Source organism: Amyelois transitella, chromosome 15 (genome assembly GCF_032362555.1).
Source record: "Amyelois transitella isolate CPQ chromosome 15, ilAmyTran1.1, whole genome shotgun sequence".
Classification (NCBI taxonomy): domain Eukaryota; kingdom Metazoa; phylum Arthropoda; class Insecta; order Lepidoptera; family Pyralidae; genus Amyelois; species Amyelois transitella.
The window spans coordinates 4,201,796-4,224,704 of NC_083518.1; the positions used below are offsets into that span (position 1 = coordinate 4,201,796).

A 22,909-nucleotide genomic window follows, 5' to 3' on the forward strand; every position below is an offset into this window, starting at 1 on the left:
ACTGTCAACTTTATTATTCCTAAAACTGTCCACAACAGCCGTGATCCCTTAACTGGGTCAATCTCTGCACTCGCCATTTTGTGTTGCGTAAACAAACTGCGTACGTGGGGATTCGAACCCCGAGAGGGAATTAAGTTACTCCTTTGTTGTTGCTCTTTCAATGGGACCTATATTGTTTTCGACTTAACGATCAAGGAGTCTATAATTACTGTCTTTGTTGCGAGCGGTTTTGAAGAAGAACTCCTCGCGAAACGGTTGAGTTGGGTTCGTTAAATTTAGATGGCAAGTTTAAAGCGATGGTGACGGAGAATCATGTTGTTTTGTTAGGGAAAATGTGTGTCCTGATTTAATGTCATCTATTGAATTTTTCATGAGAAATGTACTTTAAATTTAAGTTAATGATTCCAAATCGTCTGCTATTAATATCAATCATCTCAACTAACGTTATAAATGCGAAACTTTGTTTTTTTTTTTGTACGTTTTCTACTGGACTATCTTCTTGACATGTTACTTATACATAATGAAGAGTTTGAAGAAGAACCTTTCGTTCCCGTAAAATATCTTATTATTTATTCGTAAAATCCTGTATACTTTTAAAGGTAGCGCTAAATACGCGCGGCCGAAGTTGCTGGTAAAAGCATACAGTTGAGCGTGACCTTGTTATCTAGTTGTGACTGCTGGCTCTGTTTATCCCGTAGGGAATAAATATTTGATTATATGTACGTATGCTATTAATATATAAGAGGGAATGAACGTAAATAGAAAAATAAAATTCTATAAAAATTAAAAATCAGAATTGCCCTGTCATTTCCTTTAATTTTCCTTATCTTCGAAATTGTTTTCATAAAATCTATTGAAATTGGTTGTTTTTGTTGGATAGAATATATTTACTGTTTCTCTGAAATATAAGACGTTATTTCTTCGAATTTATTCTTATAAGTGCTATTTGACAATAAAGCTAAATTCAAGATAATATATAGACCGACATACTAAGTCAAGACACGCTTCGAGTATGATGCATGGAGCTAAGCCACTCAGAGGGTGTCAGCTCTATAGTAGAATAGCTAAAATAGAGAAATAAAGCTTTAAGAACAACATAAAGTTACCACTACCAATTCCAGAGTGCCGCTTTTTGTCATTACCTAGTTGTGTTTATTACTGTTGGGAGTCAATCTTTTTATGAATGCAAAAGTGTATTTTGCATATATCAATGTATGAATACGATCTACCTCTCATGTGTTTATAATTTTAATTCATATGTCTTTACAGGTTCCAGATCTAAATACAATTTAATTTAAAGGTTTATCTAGAAACATACATATGTAGCGAGTTGAATTAAAAGTCAGAAGAGTTTACACGTTAAACTTGAAAAAAATACTTTTTAAATTTCGGAATATAGTTACTGGATTTTATACCACCGATGTTTTGTGATGTCAGGAAACGACGCAGCCCATGTCAGATGGAGAGATTCAGAAATCCCTTACGGCGAATATAAATATAAACTGTCAGAAACTCTCTTTTTGGAGAGAAAAGTCAATCTCAGATGTCTATTATAATAATATTCATATTAGAATGGGCTGCTATGTTTTGATAATTTCTATTGTTTCTTTGCACTATAGTCTCTGCATACCGCTTGGAAAAGAGGCGTGAAACTGATTTTATGTATATACATCCTTATTAAAAGTACAAGAGTAAATAAGAAAGTATTTTCTTTTTCATTGAAATTGAAACTATCTGTTCACACTTAACGTAAATCCAAAGTCATAAAGTAAGCCAACACCTTCACCAAATTCATCAAGTTTGAGCTAGTGTTGAGTTATATTTTGTTTGTTTCCCCATCATCAATGATAAACTCAAGTCATAACTAACCATATGTTCCTGCGTAGGCGTGACAAACATCCTCTAGTAACAGCTTTATTGTATTCAGTGATGTATTTATCAAAGGGCTAGCCGGGACTGTCCTCGATGTCTACAGGGTTCCAAAAATTCACTTAATATATTTTTCTACTTGGTAGTGTAGGATATAAATTTATCAGATTGTAACACAGCTTGTTTATAGATATAGTAACCCCAGGTTTTAATGTTGAATGATACTTTTTTTCTATCAGTTTCTAAAATTGACAAGGTGGGTCAAGCAGTATTTGTAAGAAAAGGATTTTTTTTAAAGAAATCAGATTTTACGTACTTGTATCATTCTAATATTATGTCTTCAGCAAACTCATTCTTTATAGTAGAAAAGAGAGAAAGAGATGATTGTTGCCTAGACTGGACATCTAAATAACAAATACTGTCTACAAGTATAACCTGATATAGTCCAATTTATGCTTCATCAAATTCTCAATTGATGGTACAGTTTATTACGCAACCGATTTTAGACTTTATTCACTATACCACATGCATTTATACTGTGTGGCCAACAACGCATTGTGTGTACAATCAACGTCAGAAGTGGCTTAGTTACTGGTGCATTGAATTATAATGGCGCGCATAAACTTTACCGACCGAGTGACAAATTCCCTAATTATAGATTGTGGTTAATTAGCGGACCCCAAAACCGGAAGCATTGTGGCGGAGGGTACAACTGGGAACACGAAAAGATGGAAAATACTGGGATGAAAAGTCCTACCAATTGCATACAAGAAATCACTTTCTTTTCACGTGCCATCGTGATAACAATTTGGAGGAATCCGAATTAAAATTATAAATATGAATGTAAGTTTATTTGTTACCTCTTCACGCATTATCAACTGAACCAATCTTCTCGGAATTTTGTGATTTTTTTGCGTGTAAAGCTGCGAATAAAATGTTTATGTACAAAAATATATCAGAAAGATATATAAGAAATCAGTCAGAAAGCAGATAAAATAATTTTAATCATAATTAGTTGAGTAAATAAAAAATTTCATGGATTAAATTTTGACATCAGCTGTACATGTGCTTTCAGTATCCATGGTCGTACAAGCCCGTAGTTTATGCTGACGACAGTCACATTGGATAAGCATCGACGCTCATCCTAGGGGAAATCTATCCTAACTATATTCTAGTCGTACAGTCTGGAATTTAAGGATCCTTTGGAAGTCACTACGTGTTGCAGAATAACTACGTAATTGTTACCTTGTTTTGGATTATCCAAGTATGGTGAGAAATATGAAATTTGTCTGTGATATTTAAAAACTTAATTTTACCATCTACACGCTTTTAAAATGACCTCTTGATTATTTTCCTCAAGTTTTTGCTACAACATTAACTACGAAACTCTTCATTGCGTTTGGTTCGACACGCACTTGGCCAGCTTTAGTCCAATTTGACTTATGTGATTCCAGATTTGTTTTTAATTTTGAAACAATTAAGGAAAACATTATTTACCAGTACTGCCTCTCATTTGGCTCTGAGAGAAAATTCAAGACTCCCAAAACGTTAATATACTTTATGCTTCATTACAGACTACAGACTAGACTCATTTCAAAACCACAGCTTATTGCCATCCTCTATTTACCCGACCGTAAAAGAGGCGAGATATTCACATTAATGGACTTATGTTTTAATTATAAAAGCTTTTCGGCATAAACCCCAGCTATTTGAACGACGCAGTGCAACAAAGTAGGTATCAGTTGCTTTGCTTTCATTCTCCGAATATTTCTAGAATGTGGTTTCTGAAATTTAAAGATGGTTTATAAAATCGTGAGAAGGTTCAGCGCAATGTTGAGAAATGAGAGTGTATTTTGGTGGGTAATTAAAATGAAAATTCATTAAACTGTTTCAGTACATTAGCTGCAACATCTTTCTGAGATTTTCCAAGGATAGATTATGTAAAAATATGTCTTTCTACAACATAATACTCATACCTGACACGTCAAATTAAAAAAAATACCCTATCTTTGTAAAATAAAAGAGCAATCACCAAAAAGAAAAATTGGGCAAAAGATGAAAATACGTTTGTAATGAAATTAATCTGAATGTCTCAAAATTTTCCTGTAGAAAAAAAATTACTAATTATGCGAGGATACCCAAAACCTTAGGGCAAATAATAAAAGTGTTCCAATAAGATCAAAAGAAAGAAAGATCTCATAATTGAAATGCATGAAAAAATAATCAGTTTCCAATCCCTTCTGGACCCCTTTATATGTAAAGGTTACCTCACAATTATAGCTACGCTTCTGAATATCGCCAAACACGATTAAAGAATTACCGAAATGTTTGCCAAAAATGAAAAACAACCGAGAAAGATTTATTCCCCAAACACACGAAAAGCTGTTATAAAGTTCAAGTTCAGATTGTTGGAATCTTTCGTTTCTGGCATAAAAATGAGGGGAAATAATTAAAAAAGTTGTTGATACTGTTACGTAGTACGCAGGTGAGATTTTCGACTTATTTCGAAGGATTTGAATTGAAAATAGTTAACTTGGAATTCGGAGTTCTGTAGGAAAGTACGTGAAATAAGATTTTTATTCGACGTTTTAACATTTCATTGTTATGTGCCTAAATATTTTATGTAGTTATAGCGGGAGCAATAACATGGGCTCGACTGCCACAAGGGGAAGATCTTCCGCCAGGTTATGCCTGGGGAACCGCGGCTCCGACGGTTCCGATAATGTGTCGGAGGTTGTACGAGTATATATACTTCAATCCGTGAAGTCTTTGCTTGCACGATTTAGACTAGCGGTTATTGGCCGACAGCGTTGCCTGATAGATTTCTAAGGAAAGACTCTCAATTTTAAGAACTTCTGACGATTTTTACAGTGCCGATCATAACTACTCAATCTTGTCAAAACAGGAAGGTGTCGGCAATAAAAGCGTAGTAGAAAGAGATCATATGTCTTCTTTCTGCAATATTATTCGAATCACACATGTATCAGGGGTTTTTTAAACAACAACTACTTAAATCGCTTACGCACATTATTAGGTTTGTTATATTATTTAAACTTACAGCACTTAATGGAAGTAAGTACTTAATATCTGATAGGACACGGATATACGATATCGAGGAAAAATAACAAAAACGAAGGCACTTATTTTACCAACTCTACTTTTGGTAGATCAAAATATTTTTTTATGTTTATGAAGAATAAAATATTTTAAGTTTTGATAGATTCTGGGCCTTGTTAAATAATCTTTCGCTTAGATAAATTAATAATTCTATTATCACACTCTCTACATTAACCATTTGGTTGACTAGTAAAAGGTGTTAAGCTTTGAATCCACGTTATGCTAAAAAGTATATAATTTTTAAGCAAATCGCAGACATTCTAGTGAAAAGTCAAGTCAAGAGTATACTAACTCGATGAACTTGTGTGGATGAAGCAGAAGAAGTATGCATGAGTCATGGCAAGTGAAAAGAGGTAGTTAACTTTCCACTACGGCTAAAAGGCTTAATCATATGCATGTACTTCGAAAATCAAACATATCGATAAATGCCAAAATACACCGGAAAAATGAACGAATAAAAACTGAAAGTGTAGACGTGGAGAGCTAAAGCAATTTATCAGTTTTATTTACTCGTTCCGAGCCGATCACTTGCTCTGTTTAATTTGCTGTCGATATTTCGATACGATCTATCTCACAGAATAATTAAATATTAAGAACAAGCACTAATATATTGATGTTGGAACCTATAAATTTCCGTCATATTCGTTATTTCTTGCTCATGTTTGCATTACATTACCAGTATGTAAACATGTTCTTTAGCTCATAAAATAAATTTAATATTACATACTAACATCTTGAAATGAAAAAAGACGAGAGTAAACCCTTTTGAAATTCACAAAATCTTGTAGATGCAACGGTGCGCGTCAATTTGACACTTCCAATTTAAGAATGAAGCATTACAATTACACCTCAACACAAATTAGCTACTATCTTACGATCCATTCTTTGGATTAAAGAAATCTATGATTGTACAAAAAATACCTTTTGGGGGGTTAAAGGAAATTCAGAATTTTCAAAGAAAAAAAGGTACAGTTTTAGCCGCACATGTATGTATATATAAATAATAAATACAGGGCAGCCTCTGCGCAAACACATTACTCTGTACAAAATATTTCACTAGCTCACGTGGGCAGGGGAGCGATCGTAAATTTTCAACTTTCAGCTTTATTTAAAGTCGGATTAAAAAACGCCATTTCAAACTATACAATAGTTATTTCGTTTCCCGATTTGTATTTACCAGTTTTAACACAAACATGTCATTATGTCTTTATCCTTTATCATCCTTGGTGAGACAAATATATATATCATCGCCTTAAAGAAGAATCCTGAGTTTATCGGTATTTCCCTTCATTAACTTTTACTATCCAAACAAGAAGAAAAGGAGCCGGCAGATACTAAGATTTCCTTTACTACAGACAAGCATGGAACTGATACTGAACCAAACATTATGCCGCCATAAATATCAAGTTTGTAAGCCAGATTATAACGTCGCGACAAGTTCACAACTGACAATGTTGACAAATGACTCGCCAACTACAGCATCACAACTATTACTAAGTTTGATGCCGTAAGTGTTTCATACCGCACGCCTCGCCTAAACTCACATTAGAGAGATGTGCCAGCCCCAAGCAAATTGGTTCTGACATACTTCGTTAAAACTATTTGGATCACACTTTAAAAATATGCTGAGTAAATTTCTGCACCACGAAATTCTAGTTCGGAGTTCGGTTTATGTTTGCTACGACGATGCAAAGCAAATCTTAGCGACTGTTCGGATGACATACTTTCTAGCAATCTTCTGTCAACTTTTGCCAAGATAAGTGTCAGACATTTCAGAAACTCATCGCTATTAAAGTACAGTTCTACAGAGTATCCAGTAGCAGAAGATTTAACAGTAGCCTGGTTTATGGACAATTATAGATATCTAAACTCTTGGTTGTATTTTACAAACTGTTGTCACAAAACTCATTTTTTTTCCTGCATGGTAAGTTAGTAAATACCTTAATGCTTTATTGTTCAATAGAAGATCGTGAAATATGAAACAGTATAGCATACTGGTAATACTCATAGTTAAGCGATGGCAATCAATATGGGTTTTTTTTCTCGTGTTTATATTTGTTTGTTTGTAATATTTTTATTGCATAGAAATTAAACATAAGAATGTTTGTGTTATAACTGACTGGTTATCTATTTTCATTCCTTTTCTAACCATGACAGACTACCTTGGTACCTATTCAGTTTTCGGTTTTTTAATATTTTTTTAAATAGGTAACTGATAGAGAACCGTACTCGCAACAACTATACAACAGTTAATATTTATAGCAACCTACTTTTTTGCATTTTAACATAAATAACTTTAACACTTAACCGAGTTTAAAAAAGTAAAACCAAGTAAATTAATTTCGAATAATTAGCTTTAATTTATAGACTTTTCAACGAAGTGCAATTAGCTTGTGTTGTCGAGTGTACGCTTAAAATACCGCGGGCTACGTACAGGCGTGTAATCAAGTGTTACAGGCAGATTTATGGCGAAAACTCGTTTCCTTTATGGAAGGAGTGACCTTCGGACCGATGGCCGTTTTTTCAGAATAATTAACTAGCCTGCGGTGTAAAATATGGAGAGCCTAGAATGTAAAGTACCTACTTGTGTTATTTTATTAACCTGAACGACTTTCATAAAAAGTGATTAAACAGATTTCAATTTTTTTATGATATGTTTATATTTTATTCAAAAATTTATATACCTATTCTATTGAATATTACTTTAATGAACTTCTGAATAAACGTTGATTAAATTTTTTGAGGTTACAATTTTGGAACCCCTAAATTAAGTATAATTGACAACTGGGTTTAATGATTGAAATATATGTTGGAATATTTATTTTAAAATGAATGTACTTAATTGGACTAATGGTACATAAAACTGTTCTATCATAAATATTATTTAACATGGACAATATCTGACCCCTATTCTGTAGTCACATTATTTTATAGTCAAAGGTTTTCGTTGGTACTGAAACGATACGAAAATGAAATACGACTAATGACGCCGTTTTTGATACTTAAGCTGTACAATTAGTAAATATTGTTTCTATTTCTATAGTTTATTACTAAAAACAATGCCTACTAAGATTTATACGATAAATCAAGTTAATTTAACATCTGATAAAAATTTAATGATATAATGTACCTAAAACGAACACCCACACCCATATAATATAATTTTTAACAATTATTATTTTGCCGTGTGGTTCCCGGCACCAATGGGACAAAAAATATGTGACCAGTCCATCTATTTCCGATGAATGTCGTAAAATTAGAAATTCGTCCGGCCTTTTAAAAAATTTGAATTCGACGTCAAATATCACAAAGGAGAATAATAAAATTTATAAGGTCTTAAGTTAAAGGAACTGCGTTATCGCAATCTCAGTAAATACTAGGTAGCCTTGTTGACCGTATAACAATAAATTACCTCGATATAAAATTCGTGTAAGCAATTTAAGGGGCTATACCGAAACTTCTATTTGAATGCTAGCCAAGATTTAAACCTGAGTGAGAATTATGGAGCCGATATTAATGCAAGCACTACACACGGGAACATAAAACCTGCACAACTATCACAGCTGATACCTCTTTCTCATCTTTGCGTGATAATGCTTCAAGGTCCGGAGTCCGTCTTTTGGCTTCTGACTTCTCAACTTTTTGCTGTCTTCGGCATACTCAATTTAAATCCATTGGCTCGCAAATCATCTTTTGGGATGTTTTAAAAAGATTACAGGAAAAATATAAGCTGAAACTAGTACCTAGCATATAGCTGATACCTTCCAGTTGCACCCTCCACCGTAGTGCTACTGGCCCGGGGTCTGTCTTTCGACCTTTATCTCTTTACTTTGCCCGGTTTTGTGATTAGTTCGGATATCATCATTCTCGAATTTTAATATTTCAAAAGCAATTTAAACCCTGTGTAATAGAAACTAAATCTACTTTGGATTAAGTAGTATAAAAAGCTCTTAAGTATTGTAATAAAAAATTGATATCACAAATGAAAGGCGTTCTATATTTCAAACTATCGGATAGTTTTCTTAAAAGTTTCTTTTGGCTTTGACTTTTCACGAAGTCGAATATCATTAAAACTCTCTCCAATGCTTTTATTAAATTGTTTCAAAGTAACTAGATTTTTAGCATCGTATTTCTTTTACGGAAATTGTTACAAAACTATACAAATATTAATTTAAACTTACGATGTTGGATTGTTTAAAATACATTCAATTTAATACCGATATTTAAACATGTAATTTTACATTCCATATAGTTATAAAAAAACATGTAAGGTGTTTAACACTTCTATAGTCTTCATTTAATTCCAGATTCTATGGAAGATTAAATTAAGGGCAACGTTTTTCTTTGAAGATACATACCTACATATAATCACGCATTTATCTCTTATGGTGTAGACAGAGCCAACTCTTGGAAAGACTGTAAGGTCACTTGGCTTGTTGGTGGAATTGAGATTCAAATGTGACAGGTTGCTAGTCCATCGCATGAAAAAACAATCTCAAGCTGGTACACACTAAGTTTATAAGCTGCCAGAATGAAAGAAGAAATATATATTCGCGACAAATTACACAGGTTGAGTTAGCCTCGAAGTAAGTTCGTAACTTGTGTTACGACATTTAAACCAAACGATACTAGGTATATTTTATAATAATATATGGATAAAAATATAAGACCCATCAGAAAAGTTCGTTTCTGCCCTGGCCGGGATGATGAAAAAACGATAACACATCGGTGGCTAATCGTTAGACGTGGAAATGTTTGTGCATCGCAAGATCAAAGGAAGTTCGGTTTTTAATTTTATTCGTATGGTTATAAATGGAGATGCAATCTTTCCTAAAATTACAAAGAAGCTTAAATCTGTCTCTACTACGAGTATTTTAGAAATCCAGTTTAGGTAATATAAATGCGAAAGTCTGTCTGTTTTTTCTTTGCTTTCACGTCTAAACCACGAGACCCTATTATCTTAATCTGTTAAATACCCAAGGTCAAATGTAAGTTGCTTTTTTCTTTATATTTACTTATATAAGTAAAACGTAGCATAAAATTAAATATTCTATTCTTTATAGCAATGAAGTAATAGCATTATCAGTTTTTGCAATTGAATTGCTGCTATTGGTACTGGGGCTCCCAGGTGTTCGAATTTAAGTCGGCTCATTGCATTTTGTTTATTATCATTTGCAAATATTTTATATATTGAAATCGAATTCCGAAATACTCTTCTTTCCATGTACATCACTCTTTATGAGACCGAAATTATGATAGTCTAATCAAAAATACTTTGTGTAATTTTTTCTATGTTACTATATAGATAGAAATTAACTGCGCGAGTTAAATCTTATCTTTAAAGGAATAAATTATTAATCTGTTAAAAATATTTTACAGCTCGAGATATGTGAGTAGTATATCGATGTTGATAAGAAAAGTGTTACACTCTCAACTATAGCTATAAATTTTAGATATATCTTTTATTCTTCCATTTCTTATAAATTATAAGCTAGCTTAAGATTGCGAATAAAATATAGTGATAGTCGCTTATCTTCACGCACAGACTGTAAAAGGAAGTCTTACAACTAGGGATTCTTCTTTTTAGCGAACTATAGTAACCGGTCTCTAAAATATGAATCTCAATTCCATCACTTAGTACCTTAGGATTACTTTCTGTTTACTCCGTATGAAATGAAGACGTGACAGATGTATTTGTATGTATTTCCTACTGGCCTAGGGAAAATCAAACGCTATTTGTTTGTGAATGCCACATAATATTTTCTTACGGCTGAGGGTGTGTCATTAATAAATCATGTCGACAAAATATCAATCGTGGGATGTTATTGTTTACGTACACGAAAATACAGATGACACACATCGAGGAAGGAAGAACCAGACACAAATGGTATGTCAATATATATTACATCTAAATATCTTATCCTGTCGTATTTCATTAGTCTCATAAATGCCTTGCTTCCACGCTGGTCTGGTAGATAAGAAAAAAATAATGCGTGCCAGCTGCTTGTCCTCCTGCGTAGATTGTTAATGGGCTTATGTAATAACTTGAAAATTTAACTAACTTTTAGACTTTTGTCACTATGTCTGCATTTTATTTAAGCCGTTTGTATCGTGCGTGGCAGAGCGCTCAGTTCTTGCCTTGGTTGAGCAAGGTAAAATTATGTAATTGGACTGTTTGTAGAATAAATAAGCAATACCAAGAAATGAGTAAGAAAATTATTACATATTGTTGTTAACTACAGTAAAAGCTCCCTATTCGCGCTTCCGTCATTCGCGTTTTCACTATTCGCGGTTTAAAAAAATGCAACCCAATTTCTTTATTCGCGGCAAAAAATTTCTTTATTCGCGGATCTCAAATTTCATACAAAATTCCAATAGGTGTTTAAGGCAATATATTTTGCAAGTGCCGTCAAATGGTACCACCGAGCACTTTGACCTAAGCCGCCTTTGTCGCATTTGCCTTAAACACCGCGGTTGGCGTTTTTGAAAATGTAAACAAACAGAAGAAAGCCACCTTATTTCTGAAAAAATAAAGTATATTTTTAAATGTTAATGATCCGTTATTTGGTAAAAGGCGCTTTGCCTATTTTATTGTTTTATCTTTCACATTCGTTACAAAAATTGTGCTCGAGTAACACGTCTCTACTGCTCTCTTCGTTCTTCGTAATTAATAATGTCAACTAAAAAAATTGAGAAACGCGTTTCTAAACAAAAATATCTGTGTTACCGCTTAAAGTGAAAATAGAATTATGCTTGATTGTTTACGCCTTGGAGAGTATCTAGGAACGTATCCCCATAAACCCATATAAATTACCATTCTGTATTCACGGTTTCTGTATTCGCGGCATATTTATGGAACGTATACCCCGCGAATAAAGAGATTTTACTGTATATGAATTATTTGTCAGTCCTAAACTTTTGTCTTAAGAAGTAACGATCAATAACTTTAATTATGCCTTTTTTAGTCTGGAGAACGGTTAAATAACAATAATCATTCACGAAATTTAAACAAAAAATTTTTTTTATGTGTGTTTGGCTTTATAAAACCGTAAGGGTACAGATGAGAGCAAAATTTAATGCTTACAAATATATCATATCAAAGCGTATTGCAGTGTACCAGTAATCACTTATCTACACTTCCTTTCACTTATTAATGCAAGGTAATTTGCAATCGTTGCGTAAGATAATCATTATTATGTACATAAATAAATTGGCATGAATACGTAGCCGGCTCGTTGGTCTAGGGGTATGATTTTCGCTTAGGGTGCGAGAGGTCCCGGGTTCAAATCCCGGACGAGCCCATAATACTTTTTTATTACACAGGTCATCAACACAATTTTTTGAAGTTCATTATTTATTTCTTATTACTTATTTCACTTAATTATGCGAACTTCTCCCCTGGATGCTGTTTGCATTTTTCTAATTGTTAATTTTTCAACATTCTTTAAAAAACTAAGTTTGTTTAACTCGTGACTCGACTTTACTATTATGAGTTACCTAAGAGTGTAACAAGGCGAACTAATGTGTACTTAGTTTGTTAGTTACTTAGCATTTTGCGGTATCAGATTAAAAGCTGGCAAATTCAAAGGCTCATTGGCAACAAAGTGTTTCACACAAAGCACGTTTTGCAATTCAAATCATTTTGCACCACCTTAGTCCAAGAGCTAAGTAACCAGTATCTTTCATTTGTGAATTATTTAAACAACAAATGAATTACAAAAGGATAATGAAGCGAAAACAATACTGCGTTTTTGCAGCAAAGGGTCAGCGGTATATTGGTTAAAGATAAACGATGTTTAAGAGGTAGGCACGGGCTTCAAATCCCTCTGAAAGGCCATGCACCAATGAGTAACATATATACAATTTTAAGCAAGCCAATGGATTATTTTAAGGGAAAACATCGTAATTAATCCTTCATCAACCATAACTATGATCCAAGATAGTATGGTAAAGTCAGCAAGTTGAAAAAAAGGCAGTCGCTTCACGTAGATATACTTATATTTTACATTGTGGTCTTGCCCAGGATTAAGCCAATAATGCCCAATAGTTAAGTCGCAAATCCGTCAACAATTAGAGGACATAGGACCTAAGAAAACATTGCACGAATGATTAAGATGATTCGATAGAAATCCTGGCGTGCCAATGATCTTATGACTGAAGAAGCAGTAAAACGGAACAAATAGAAAGAGGAAAATAAGAAGGTAAACCACAGGCCCTAAAGTTTGATGGCGAAAGGTAAAACTGAAAACTCGCCATGATGAGAAGGGAGATTTAGATGATTTAATTAAATAATTAATGTATTTATCCTTTTTGTTTCATTCCGTGTATGAATATGGTTATAAGACTCTATTATATTATACCTAGAGAGGTATAATATAATATGGTAATGTGACTTTAGCTCGCAGCCTATGACATGTGACAGAAAAACATATTTTTTGAATAAATTAATCAAATCAAATCACGCATGGAAAGAATAAATGAAACGAGAATGTAAATCAATTTGATGAAGGGTTTAGGACTGAAAATGGCGAAAAATAAGTAGAAACGTTACAATATTTATGCAATATCTTATATAAAAGCAGAATAAATTATCTAACACAAATGATCACTAACATTCATAACGACAGCTAAAGGTTAGGTATATTCATACACACATACAATCAAAACTATGGAATGGCAGGCACACTTACTTACTCTTAATATAAGCTGCAGTATATTATGATTAATCTGATAATTATAAAACCTAGTCCAGTTTCTATCTGCCTTAAAAGTCTGGATTCTAAAACTAGGTCACCAAGGAATTCATAAGAATATCGTCGAATGCTTTTCTAAAACAAACAGGCAAAAATAGGCAAACAAGAAAAACCTAATTAACCTAATCATTTGTTGGAGATTCGTTAACTTATACGGTTGTTTTACGGTATAGTTAAATCAATATTCGATGAGCGCGCAGTTTTACGGAGGTTCGTTTATAACTCTCGTAATACCCTCACTAAATACGACTGGAGTTTAACGCTTATTGGATCGTTCACGACTTCTGATGGGATACAAACCAAACAGTTGTAAAATGCAAGTGATTAGCGACTTTCCTTTATAACTGGGACAACATTCAGTTGCAGCAGATATTTTTTTTTAAAACCGCACATGTACAAAGGCACGGAAATTACAACGCGCAGTATGAGTTTAGATTTTACTTAGTATGATGTCTTGAATATAATTGGCGTCAACGTTCTCTTCGAGAATAAAATGTTTTATAATTTGAATTAAAATTTTAGGCCTGGCTTTGAATATTTTAAAATTGACTTTCCTAGGATTTTTGTAAAAAAACTGTAAACATGATATTGCTTTAGTACCCAGAGAAAAATATTCTTTTAAAATTATCATTAAACATTCAATGAGGCATCCTAAAACAGTTTGCTAAAACTTCTTACTGCATGTAATTAAATAGCTTCAAAAGTACCCGAGTTCTTAGCCAACGGATAATAATGCAATACGCTGTGATTGTGTTTTCAGACACACATCAAGACTTTATTTTGCGTTTCACTCGATGGTTACATATAGATAGGTAGCTAAATAACAAAATGATGACATTTCTAAAAAAAAATTTTAAATTAACGCTATACAACATCAAAACTACTATAAAAAAAGTCGAAAAAATAATATCTGATATCGATTCTCAATATCGTTTCTCTGGACCATACGCCAAAGACGTATTCCGAGTTCCTGCTACAAATGGAAATGATCGCTTCTATTTATAGTCTTGCGGCGTATCGTATCGTTCAATTGATCTATTCGATCTAACCGCATCTATTTATCATTAGCTCTGTTGTTATTTATTTTTTAATCCGCAATTGATGAAATGAGTTTGCATTGTAGTTTGAATGTATTTCTTCTTGCAGTTATTTAAAGACTGAAAGATATAAGTTTGATGTTACATCAAACATTAAATTGTTAGCTTTTTATGTTTTCGATTCCTATCTACCTTCTGTGGGTGACTACAATGATCATCGTCTATAATCTTATATCCTTCTAATATAATGAATACAAAACATGACTTAGACATTAATAAGATAAAATTTTATGTAGGTCAACTTTAAAGTCTTTATTTTTTACCATTAACTTACTTAAATCAAAGTTTTATCATAGAATATATTGATTTTTTGGGATTTTAATGCACACACATTACGTTAAATCGCTTAATGGACCTGGAGAAGGCGTTATCTTTTTAAAACTTATTTGCTCAAGTATTAAAATTCTATTTTATCGACTATTATTTCAAAATGCTGGATATTATCGGCATAAGTAACCATAACATTACTTTTAAGATAAGAATATCTAGCTGGAAAAGAGAGGAATTTTAAGGAGATTCCGGGTGCGAAGGACCGCATAGCGATTACGGGAATCGACGGGAGAAATGGATTTCATATGAAACCTTCGGGATATGTAGGGGTCCATATTTCATAGGGTATTGTCAAGAAGTGAGCATCAAATAGAGTTAAAAAAATCTATGAACTATAAAAAATTAAATTCAAAATAAATTATTAAATTTCAGGAATGTGTTACCAAAAGAAGAAAGCTTTTTGAAAATAACATACTTTATTTATCTGTGGCGCAATTCCCAATAGATTAAAACTTTGAATAATGCAATAAGGCCTTTTCAAAACACCTTATTTTATTCACTGTGAAATTAAGTGCATTAATAGGTGTTTCTTTTTAAGTTTATTATACGCAGTAGCTTTTTCACAAGTCATTGTAATTTTCAATTGCTTAACTACTCGTCTTATCTCACTCTTATTTTTGTTAATGTTAGATTAATGTGGCCGCTGTCGCCTCTTTTTATATTCCATTTAGTTCTTAGCTTCCCGGGCAAAAGTCGGGTTGAGTGAAGGAAGCTGGTTGGAAAGAAATGTGGCATACCATATTCTCAGGAAAGATTTTATACAAACTATAAAGTAGGAAATCAATCTACACTTTGTAGCTCACTTTATTGCTCTTAAAATACTATTCCGTTTTATGAAAAGGGAATGAAACTTTTCCATTGAAAATGGTTAGTGGAAAATTAATTGACAGTGTTAAACACACTTACACATCACGTCTTACATGGTAGATAGAGCTGAGAGTTACAATTATTTGCAACTAACGCTATTCTACCTTAATGAAATGATGTTCTCCATACCTACACATAAACAGACAAACACTTACTTTTTACGATAGTAATGTAGATAAAGAAAATAAATTTTAAATTATCGATAGCACGTCATTATATGAATCTCACAATAGACCAATTAAGCCATAGTTGAAAACTTTTCACTTCCGTAAGCGGGAACTTTGAGCATAAATCCAGGAAGGCATTTACGGAGCAGTCTTTACGAGATGTAATTAAATTTTCAAGCACGAATGATAAAGAATAATTAGAGTTTTAAATGAAATGCGTAAGTGGTGCCGCTGAAAGTGATGCGGTAATCTTGAAACAATGTAATATCATTATCTTTTGACAATCAACCAATTTATACTTGACAATTTCCATTCCGATGTTGTTGGTTGTTGACATTTTCGAGCTCGTTTCTATATTTTCATTAATGAATTATGCAAGAGGAACTGAAATAAACTCAACAGTTTGTTATTTTAATTATAATAATGTATAAGAACCGCGAAATAGATTAAAGCAAAAGGTTATACAAAAATTAATATCTATTAATCATTTTACAGTATAATAAACTCTATAATAACATACATAATTACAATCACGTCTATATCCTTTGCGGGGTAGACAGAGCTCACAATTCAGCTGTTTGGCCTGTAACAACCTGGCTCATCGCTTAAAAGAAGAATCCCAAGTACATAAGCCTTATATAGAAACCCTATAATAAGGTGTGAGTAATGCAGAACTAAAGGGACTTTGAAGAGATTTCGTAGGAGTCAAGTAAGGGTGCGCTGTTAGAGAGCAAACGCCAACAGATCGCTCCTTCTATGATTCAGCGACGATAACCGAAAGATCGATAAAGATTCAGGTGATGGTAGGATAGTTTATAGTATAGTCAAAAATCGTAAAATGAAAATATATTTGGCATTCTTATTAGTATATTGGCAAATTCTTAAAGTAACAAAGCCGTGGTTAAAAATCTAGTAACTGATAAGAATCAATTTGAACGTATGATTTTCGCAATAAAAAAAAATATATTCATGAATTCTCAGGTAATAATAGGTAGTGGAAACAATATTCAGATCCAATAGACTTGGCAACCATTCCATTAATACGCTATTAACAGGAAATAATGCAATTATTCTCCAGGGGACGGATAAAGTGTCTGAGAGGCTCTTGTTATTTAGAGAGTGCTTCTATAGGATGGTTTACGGTGATTTCTCAGTAATCTTATGTCTGTGTTCTGTGCTAAATTCCCTTTCTCACTTTTGCGTGTCTCTTGTTACGCCCTGAGCTGCTGTGTTTCGTGGCCGCCTTTAATATTTCAGTCTACACTTATTTTTGTCTTCGGTATCATCTTAAATCTGTTGGAATTGTATACTCAACGATGAAAGTTACGATTGGGTTTTACAGATAAAGTTATTAGTTGTTTCAGTAGCTTAATGAATAAGTAAATACTAATTTAATGTTTCATAATCTGTTATAATATTTGATATGTAATTAATCGTGTTATCTAACTGAAACGGCTCCTCTACCTGCCATAAACTAATAATTTACTACTGAGTTACTTATTATAGAATTGGCTACAAAGGATAGTTAAGAATTTTCGATAATCTGCCCTTAAATTTCCTATGTTAAATAGTCTAACATACTAATTAAAGAATTAACAAACATATTAAGGTAGGTAATACATTAAACATTATTAAATCGAAGGCATGCATTCTACAACTTACTCAAGTATACTTTTCATAGCGACAACTATAAATTGAACTTTACCAGAAAATAACCACGTCCTGAAACCGAATGCACTTCATGTAATTTCAATTACGCAATGTGATTCACCAATCTCATCTGAACTTTTTAGTTAATGACATAAGGTTAATTTTTGTCTGCAATTGGTTTATTTGTATTTCCCACACATGTATTGGGTTTTGTGGTCAAATAGCATGTCTGTTTCGCGTGTCAGAGGTCAGCCGCGGAATCCGCTTCAGCGCCAGCAAATTACGTCGTTGTGCTGGGAAAATAACATCGTTAACGCCTTTAAATGATGAGGGCATATGGGTAAATAATATTTACCTATATCTGTCGTAGGTATATAATAAATCTGTTATCACAGTGAAAGTTTGTAAAAATATATTATTAGTTGCGCGCACAGCTAGCTAGTTAGCTAGTTATATGTATATTGTTTTTTATTTTGTGTTATAGTATTTAATTTTTATAACAGTTCTAATAAGCTTCCTTCAAATAAATGTGAGATTTTAATAAATAAAATTATAGTTTTGTCAAAGCGAATATAAGAAGGTACGTAAATTTATTACCCCAGCAATTTTATCTTTTACAATTTAAAATCGTATTATTCGTATTATTCGTGTTCTCTGCGTAATTGAGTATTTGTAGGTATTCAATGATTTTGGTCTCTAGTTCACTTATGTAGCCTCGAGTAATAAAGGGGAAGTCCCGTGGTGAAACGATTTGTCAAATTGGGATTTGTTAGTGGCTTTTATATTTCAAGGTGTTCGTGTAAGTATATCAATCACGTATTTTCCTTACGGAGTAGACAGAGTTCAGATCGCTTAACAGAATAATTTCGATTTTATGAGCCTTTCCTTTGATTGAATACTACAATTTGCGCATGAAGATGCATCTAGAACACTTTAAGTTTATTTTTTACTCGCTACCAGATTACCTAGGAAGCTTCTAGATTATGTTTTTTAGCCAGCTTAAAGAAAGAATAGAGTTGTCTTATTCTAGAGTTATATTACTTTTTTTGGCAATTTGCTTCAAAGAATTGTTTTAATATTTAAGTTATTCCATAAGGAATCAGGATAGGTATAAAATATTCTATAAAACCTAAAACACTATTTGAAAAAATATCACAATTGGATTGTGTACGAGAATGCGGCCTTATTTTCAAATGCAGTTTGCATAATAAAAGTTCAGCAGCTTTTACAGTCATATTTTAATTCAAATGCAGGGGTTATAAAAACATATTTTAATAGTTTAAATTTACTGCGACAGTTTAACACCTGAACTTTTCATAATAAAGTTGATAACAAAGTTATAGTATTATTAGTTAGGTATAGTATTTTTATTGTAAGTTATTATTAAAAAAATATATTTATCAGCTAAATAGGCCTTACAATTTCGGATATATTTGAAGCGATGAACTAGCAATCAGTATTTCAATTTCAATTTAATCATTACAGCTGAACGTGGCTTTCCAGTATTTTCAAGATTGTTAGGTGTAAGAGATAAAGTCGTGATTAAAAGTATGTGTTTATATATTGTAAGTATTTATATAGTATAAGACGTATGATAACCTGACGACTGACGTGTGAACATTTTACGCACACAACATTGCCAAATTAAACTGAATTCGGAAAGTTTCAGCTATTGTGTAATCATTAAGGTTCTTTAAACGGGAAATCGGCCGTTCCGTTTAAACGGCGATTAGTGCCCCGAGCCAACTCCCTTTAAATTATACCCCTAAGTGTTGTTCGACCGCAACTCCAGCCTTTCTTTTTACTGACAAAAGTAAAAAGATAAAAGGCTTATCGTTTATTCATCCTGACGTTCCTCCAACTGACATTTATGTTTTGTAAGCTAAACCAATTGGGTTGGGTTCAATAGATAACAAAAAATGATACATAAAATTTACGAGTAAGAGAAAGAGCGTAATTTTTTTTTGCAATTCCGCTAGATGTGACGTGGCCCTAATACGAGTAGTGTAATAGGCGACTTATACGCTCTTTGCATTCAAGTTGTTTTTCGGAAAAATTAATTAAGTAAAAAAAATTTTTTTGCATGTAATATTATTACCAGACCTTCTTTGTTACCTCCATGGCATTTTGAGCTGGTATTTTAATATTTGACCTAAACTGTTTAAGCTGATAAAATATTAAATACGACTATATACGACACATACATATTATTCTGGTGATCATACATTCATAATTTGGTACAGGCCTATGATTTTAACACAAAAAGATGGCATTTTTTTAAAAATGAATGAGCTGACATTACTGCAAATTGTTTCATTTTCACACACAATGAAAAGGAATGTGAAAAATCTGCCCGCCGTCCACTGTATCACTTCGGTAAATATAATTTTATTAGAAATATTTTTACGGCAAGCCGGAATTCGTGCCTCCTAAAAGTTTTACGACGTTTTCTTGTATCAGATAGCGGTGGTCTGGGCATTAAATTGATCATGCGTGAGGAGTTACAACAGAAACTGTATTCTATGCCGCTTTTATTGTTAATGTTATAATAGCAACTACCATTTTGATGTCTGTTAGTTATTTGTGTTTGGTTTTAGACCTAATACTCGTATTTGTTTTATTTGGGATAAATAATATTATAGTTTAAAAATATTTCAAAGAATTACACCTGACGCACGACCACACGCTACAACTTTGACGTATAATAAACGTTTCACAACACAATAATTTTCATCTAACGCCTCATAAATTCATAAACATTTCTGAATATTAAATTGCTCTTACTTATATGATCAGAAGTTTCTTACTCAAACAATTTGGAAAGTTTTACTTTATGGGTGGTTCTTTGTGCGTATTTCATGTGATTGTAAGGCAGGCGGTAGATTGAAAATGTATTACTGCATTTCATGATTAGAGTATTGTAAATATTAAAAAAGACATGACCAATGCTGTCATTTTAAAAAAAATACAATGCTGCTTTTTGGGATTTTATTCCTACAGTTTGGAACCTACAAGTATTTAAATTTTATAAACTATTAAAGTAAACCAAATAACCTACATATCAAATTACAAGAATACTTTTCTTGGAAGCTTTTTTACACAAAAATGTATCAGCATTATATCGTATGGTGTACCCCTGGATCCGTCGAATAAAATCAATTTGTATATTTTCATGAAACTTGCTTATGTAATCTCAATTTCAAATTTACAAACAACGCATGTTAAAAAACTACTGTTACTACTGTTTACATAACTATAACGACATAAGTAATCCTCCATTCAGAATAACAGACAATTGTCTAATAAGTGCAACTGATCCAGCAGAAGTTGGTTGTCGATTTAATAACAAACAGTGTTACAGAGGTGAGTTCCCAAGTACATTTCAGCCTTTGTTTGAGTTAGTACGTGAAACGAAGTTAAGTCTAGTTTAGGCTGAACTGAAAACTTTCTGTGAAATACCGGAGGATATAAACTTGCCACTCGAACTACTGGAAATTAGTTAGTAATAGTCTGAATGTGGTTTCGAGATATCTCTGCAAATCGATCTTTATTATTAAAAGTAGATAATACTCATATTAAAACTAATATATCCGTTATTTACAGATAACAAGTTAAATCAACTATTGCTGCATATATAACTTTAACTTTACCATGACAAACAATAATAAAAGGACATAGCTTAATGAAAGGAAAAGGACACCGAACATAAATAGCAATTTTGGTCAAATGTAAAAAAGTTAAGTCTAGTTAATTATTGTCCTAAAAGTACTTACCAAATAGTAAACTCCAAACGGCATCACGACCACTGCCACCAACAGATCTGCTACAGCCAAACTCACAATAAAGTAATTCGTCACAGTCTGCAGTGTTCTTTCTCTCACGACACTCATTATCACTAACACATTCCCAAACAAAGTAAAAAATGGAAATATCAACAACAGTAATGCCCAAAAATTATACTCGGGCATCAACTCTGCCCTATTGAAGCAAGATATATTAAAAGTCCCATTTATAGAACAATTTGTATACTCGTACACATCATTTAATACATCTAAGGTACCGTTATGCTCACTAAATATATCATGGCTAGTATTGCCATAGAAATAATCACTAAAATCTTCAACTAGCATCATAAAATTTCCACTTGTATTATTCGTGCCATTTCTATAGTCTACTTTTTGGTAAGCTTGCCTGGTTTTAACTATTATTGTGTGGTTTTTAATCTCTACGTCATCAGGTGGTCTTTTAGATGGGTAAAGGTATGTGGGAGAACTATGATAAGTAGTTTTGTAGTAGTATGGCACTTGTGTTGAGTTCGCCATAAGTCTACTATTGTTACTTTTATCGCTATGTGATGTTTGTTTCATTTTCGTTTCGCCTCTCTTTGGAAGATAACTCCATAATTGTTATCTTGGTCTCATGATTTTGTTTCTTTCTTGACATTTAGTTTATTCATATCTGAAACAAAGAAAAAAATATTGTTATTAAATTTTTAGCTTGGCCTTTTAAACTTCTGTAGATTTTTAATCTAACTTCAAAAACTTATTAAAACATAGCTTATTGATAGTACGCAATAGTCATTTGATAAACATTTCTAAATTTAATTGACTCTTAAAAAAACCTTTGTTTGTGTTATATCCTAAAAATATGAAGATAGGACTATGCCACAAATTGTATGTATATTGCACTTATATTTTATTTCCATTCATCCAGAAGAAATCATTCATGATTTTCCGTTTTTGGCTAATTTTGTCTATTACATTCGAAGAACATAAATCTCCGATATCACATCTAATTATCAAGCCACATCCTTAAGGATTCATCAATCAAATCTACTGATAATATCACTCAAATCTCGACAGACGATATTTATAAAAAAAAGACTTTTTTCTCTGATATTTCGAGTCAATTTAAAATGATTGATAGAGGATAAATCAGACAGCACTCTAGCGCCATCTTAAAGTAATAAATCTTCGACGAACTTTCAATTTCAATTAACGAGGCGATGAATTAATTACTTAATTTTGTCTTTATAAGCCTCTTGATAAAAAAGCAACAT

The 22,909-nt window shown here is 32.6% G+C and overlaps 1 protein-coding gene and 1 non-coding gene across 2 annotated transcripts in view; one reads left to right on the forward strand and one right to left on the reverse strand.

Annotated features, from left to right (window-relative positions):
• LOC106135694 (dopamine D2-like receptor) overlaps positions 1 to 22,172 on the reverse strand; it is an 81,598-nt gene extending 59,426 nt beyond the window's left edge. Inside the window, exon 1 of the mRNA XM_013336059.1 lies at positions 21,624 to 22,172. Within this exon, the coding sequence (XP_013191513.1) occupies positions 21,624 to 22,172 (549 nt within the window). The remainder of the gene's footprint in view (positions 1 to 21,623) is intronic.
• On the forward strand, positions 12,216 to 12,287 carry Trnap-agg (transfer RNA proline (anticodon AGG)). Its single transcript has one exon. It is a non-coding gene; the product is annotated as a tRNA-Pro (tRNA).
• Positions 22,173 to 22,909: the final 737 nt, after the last annotated feature.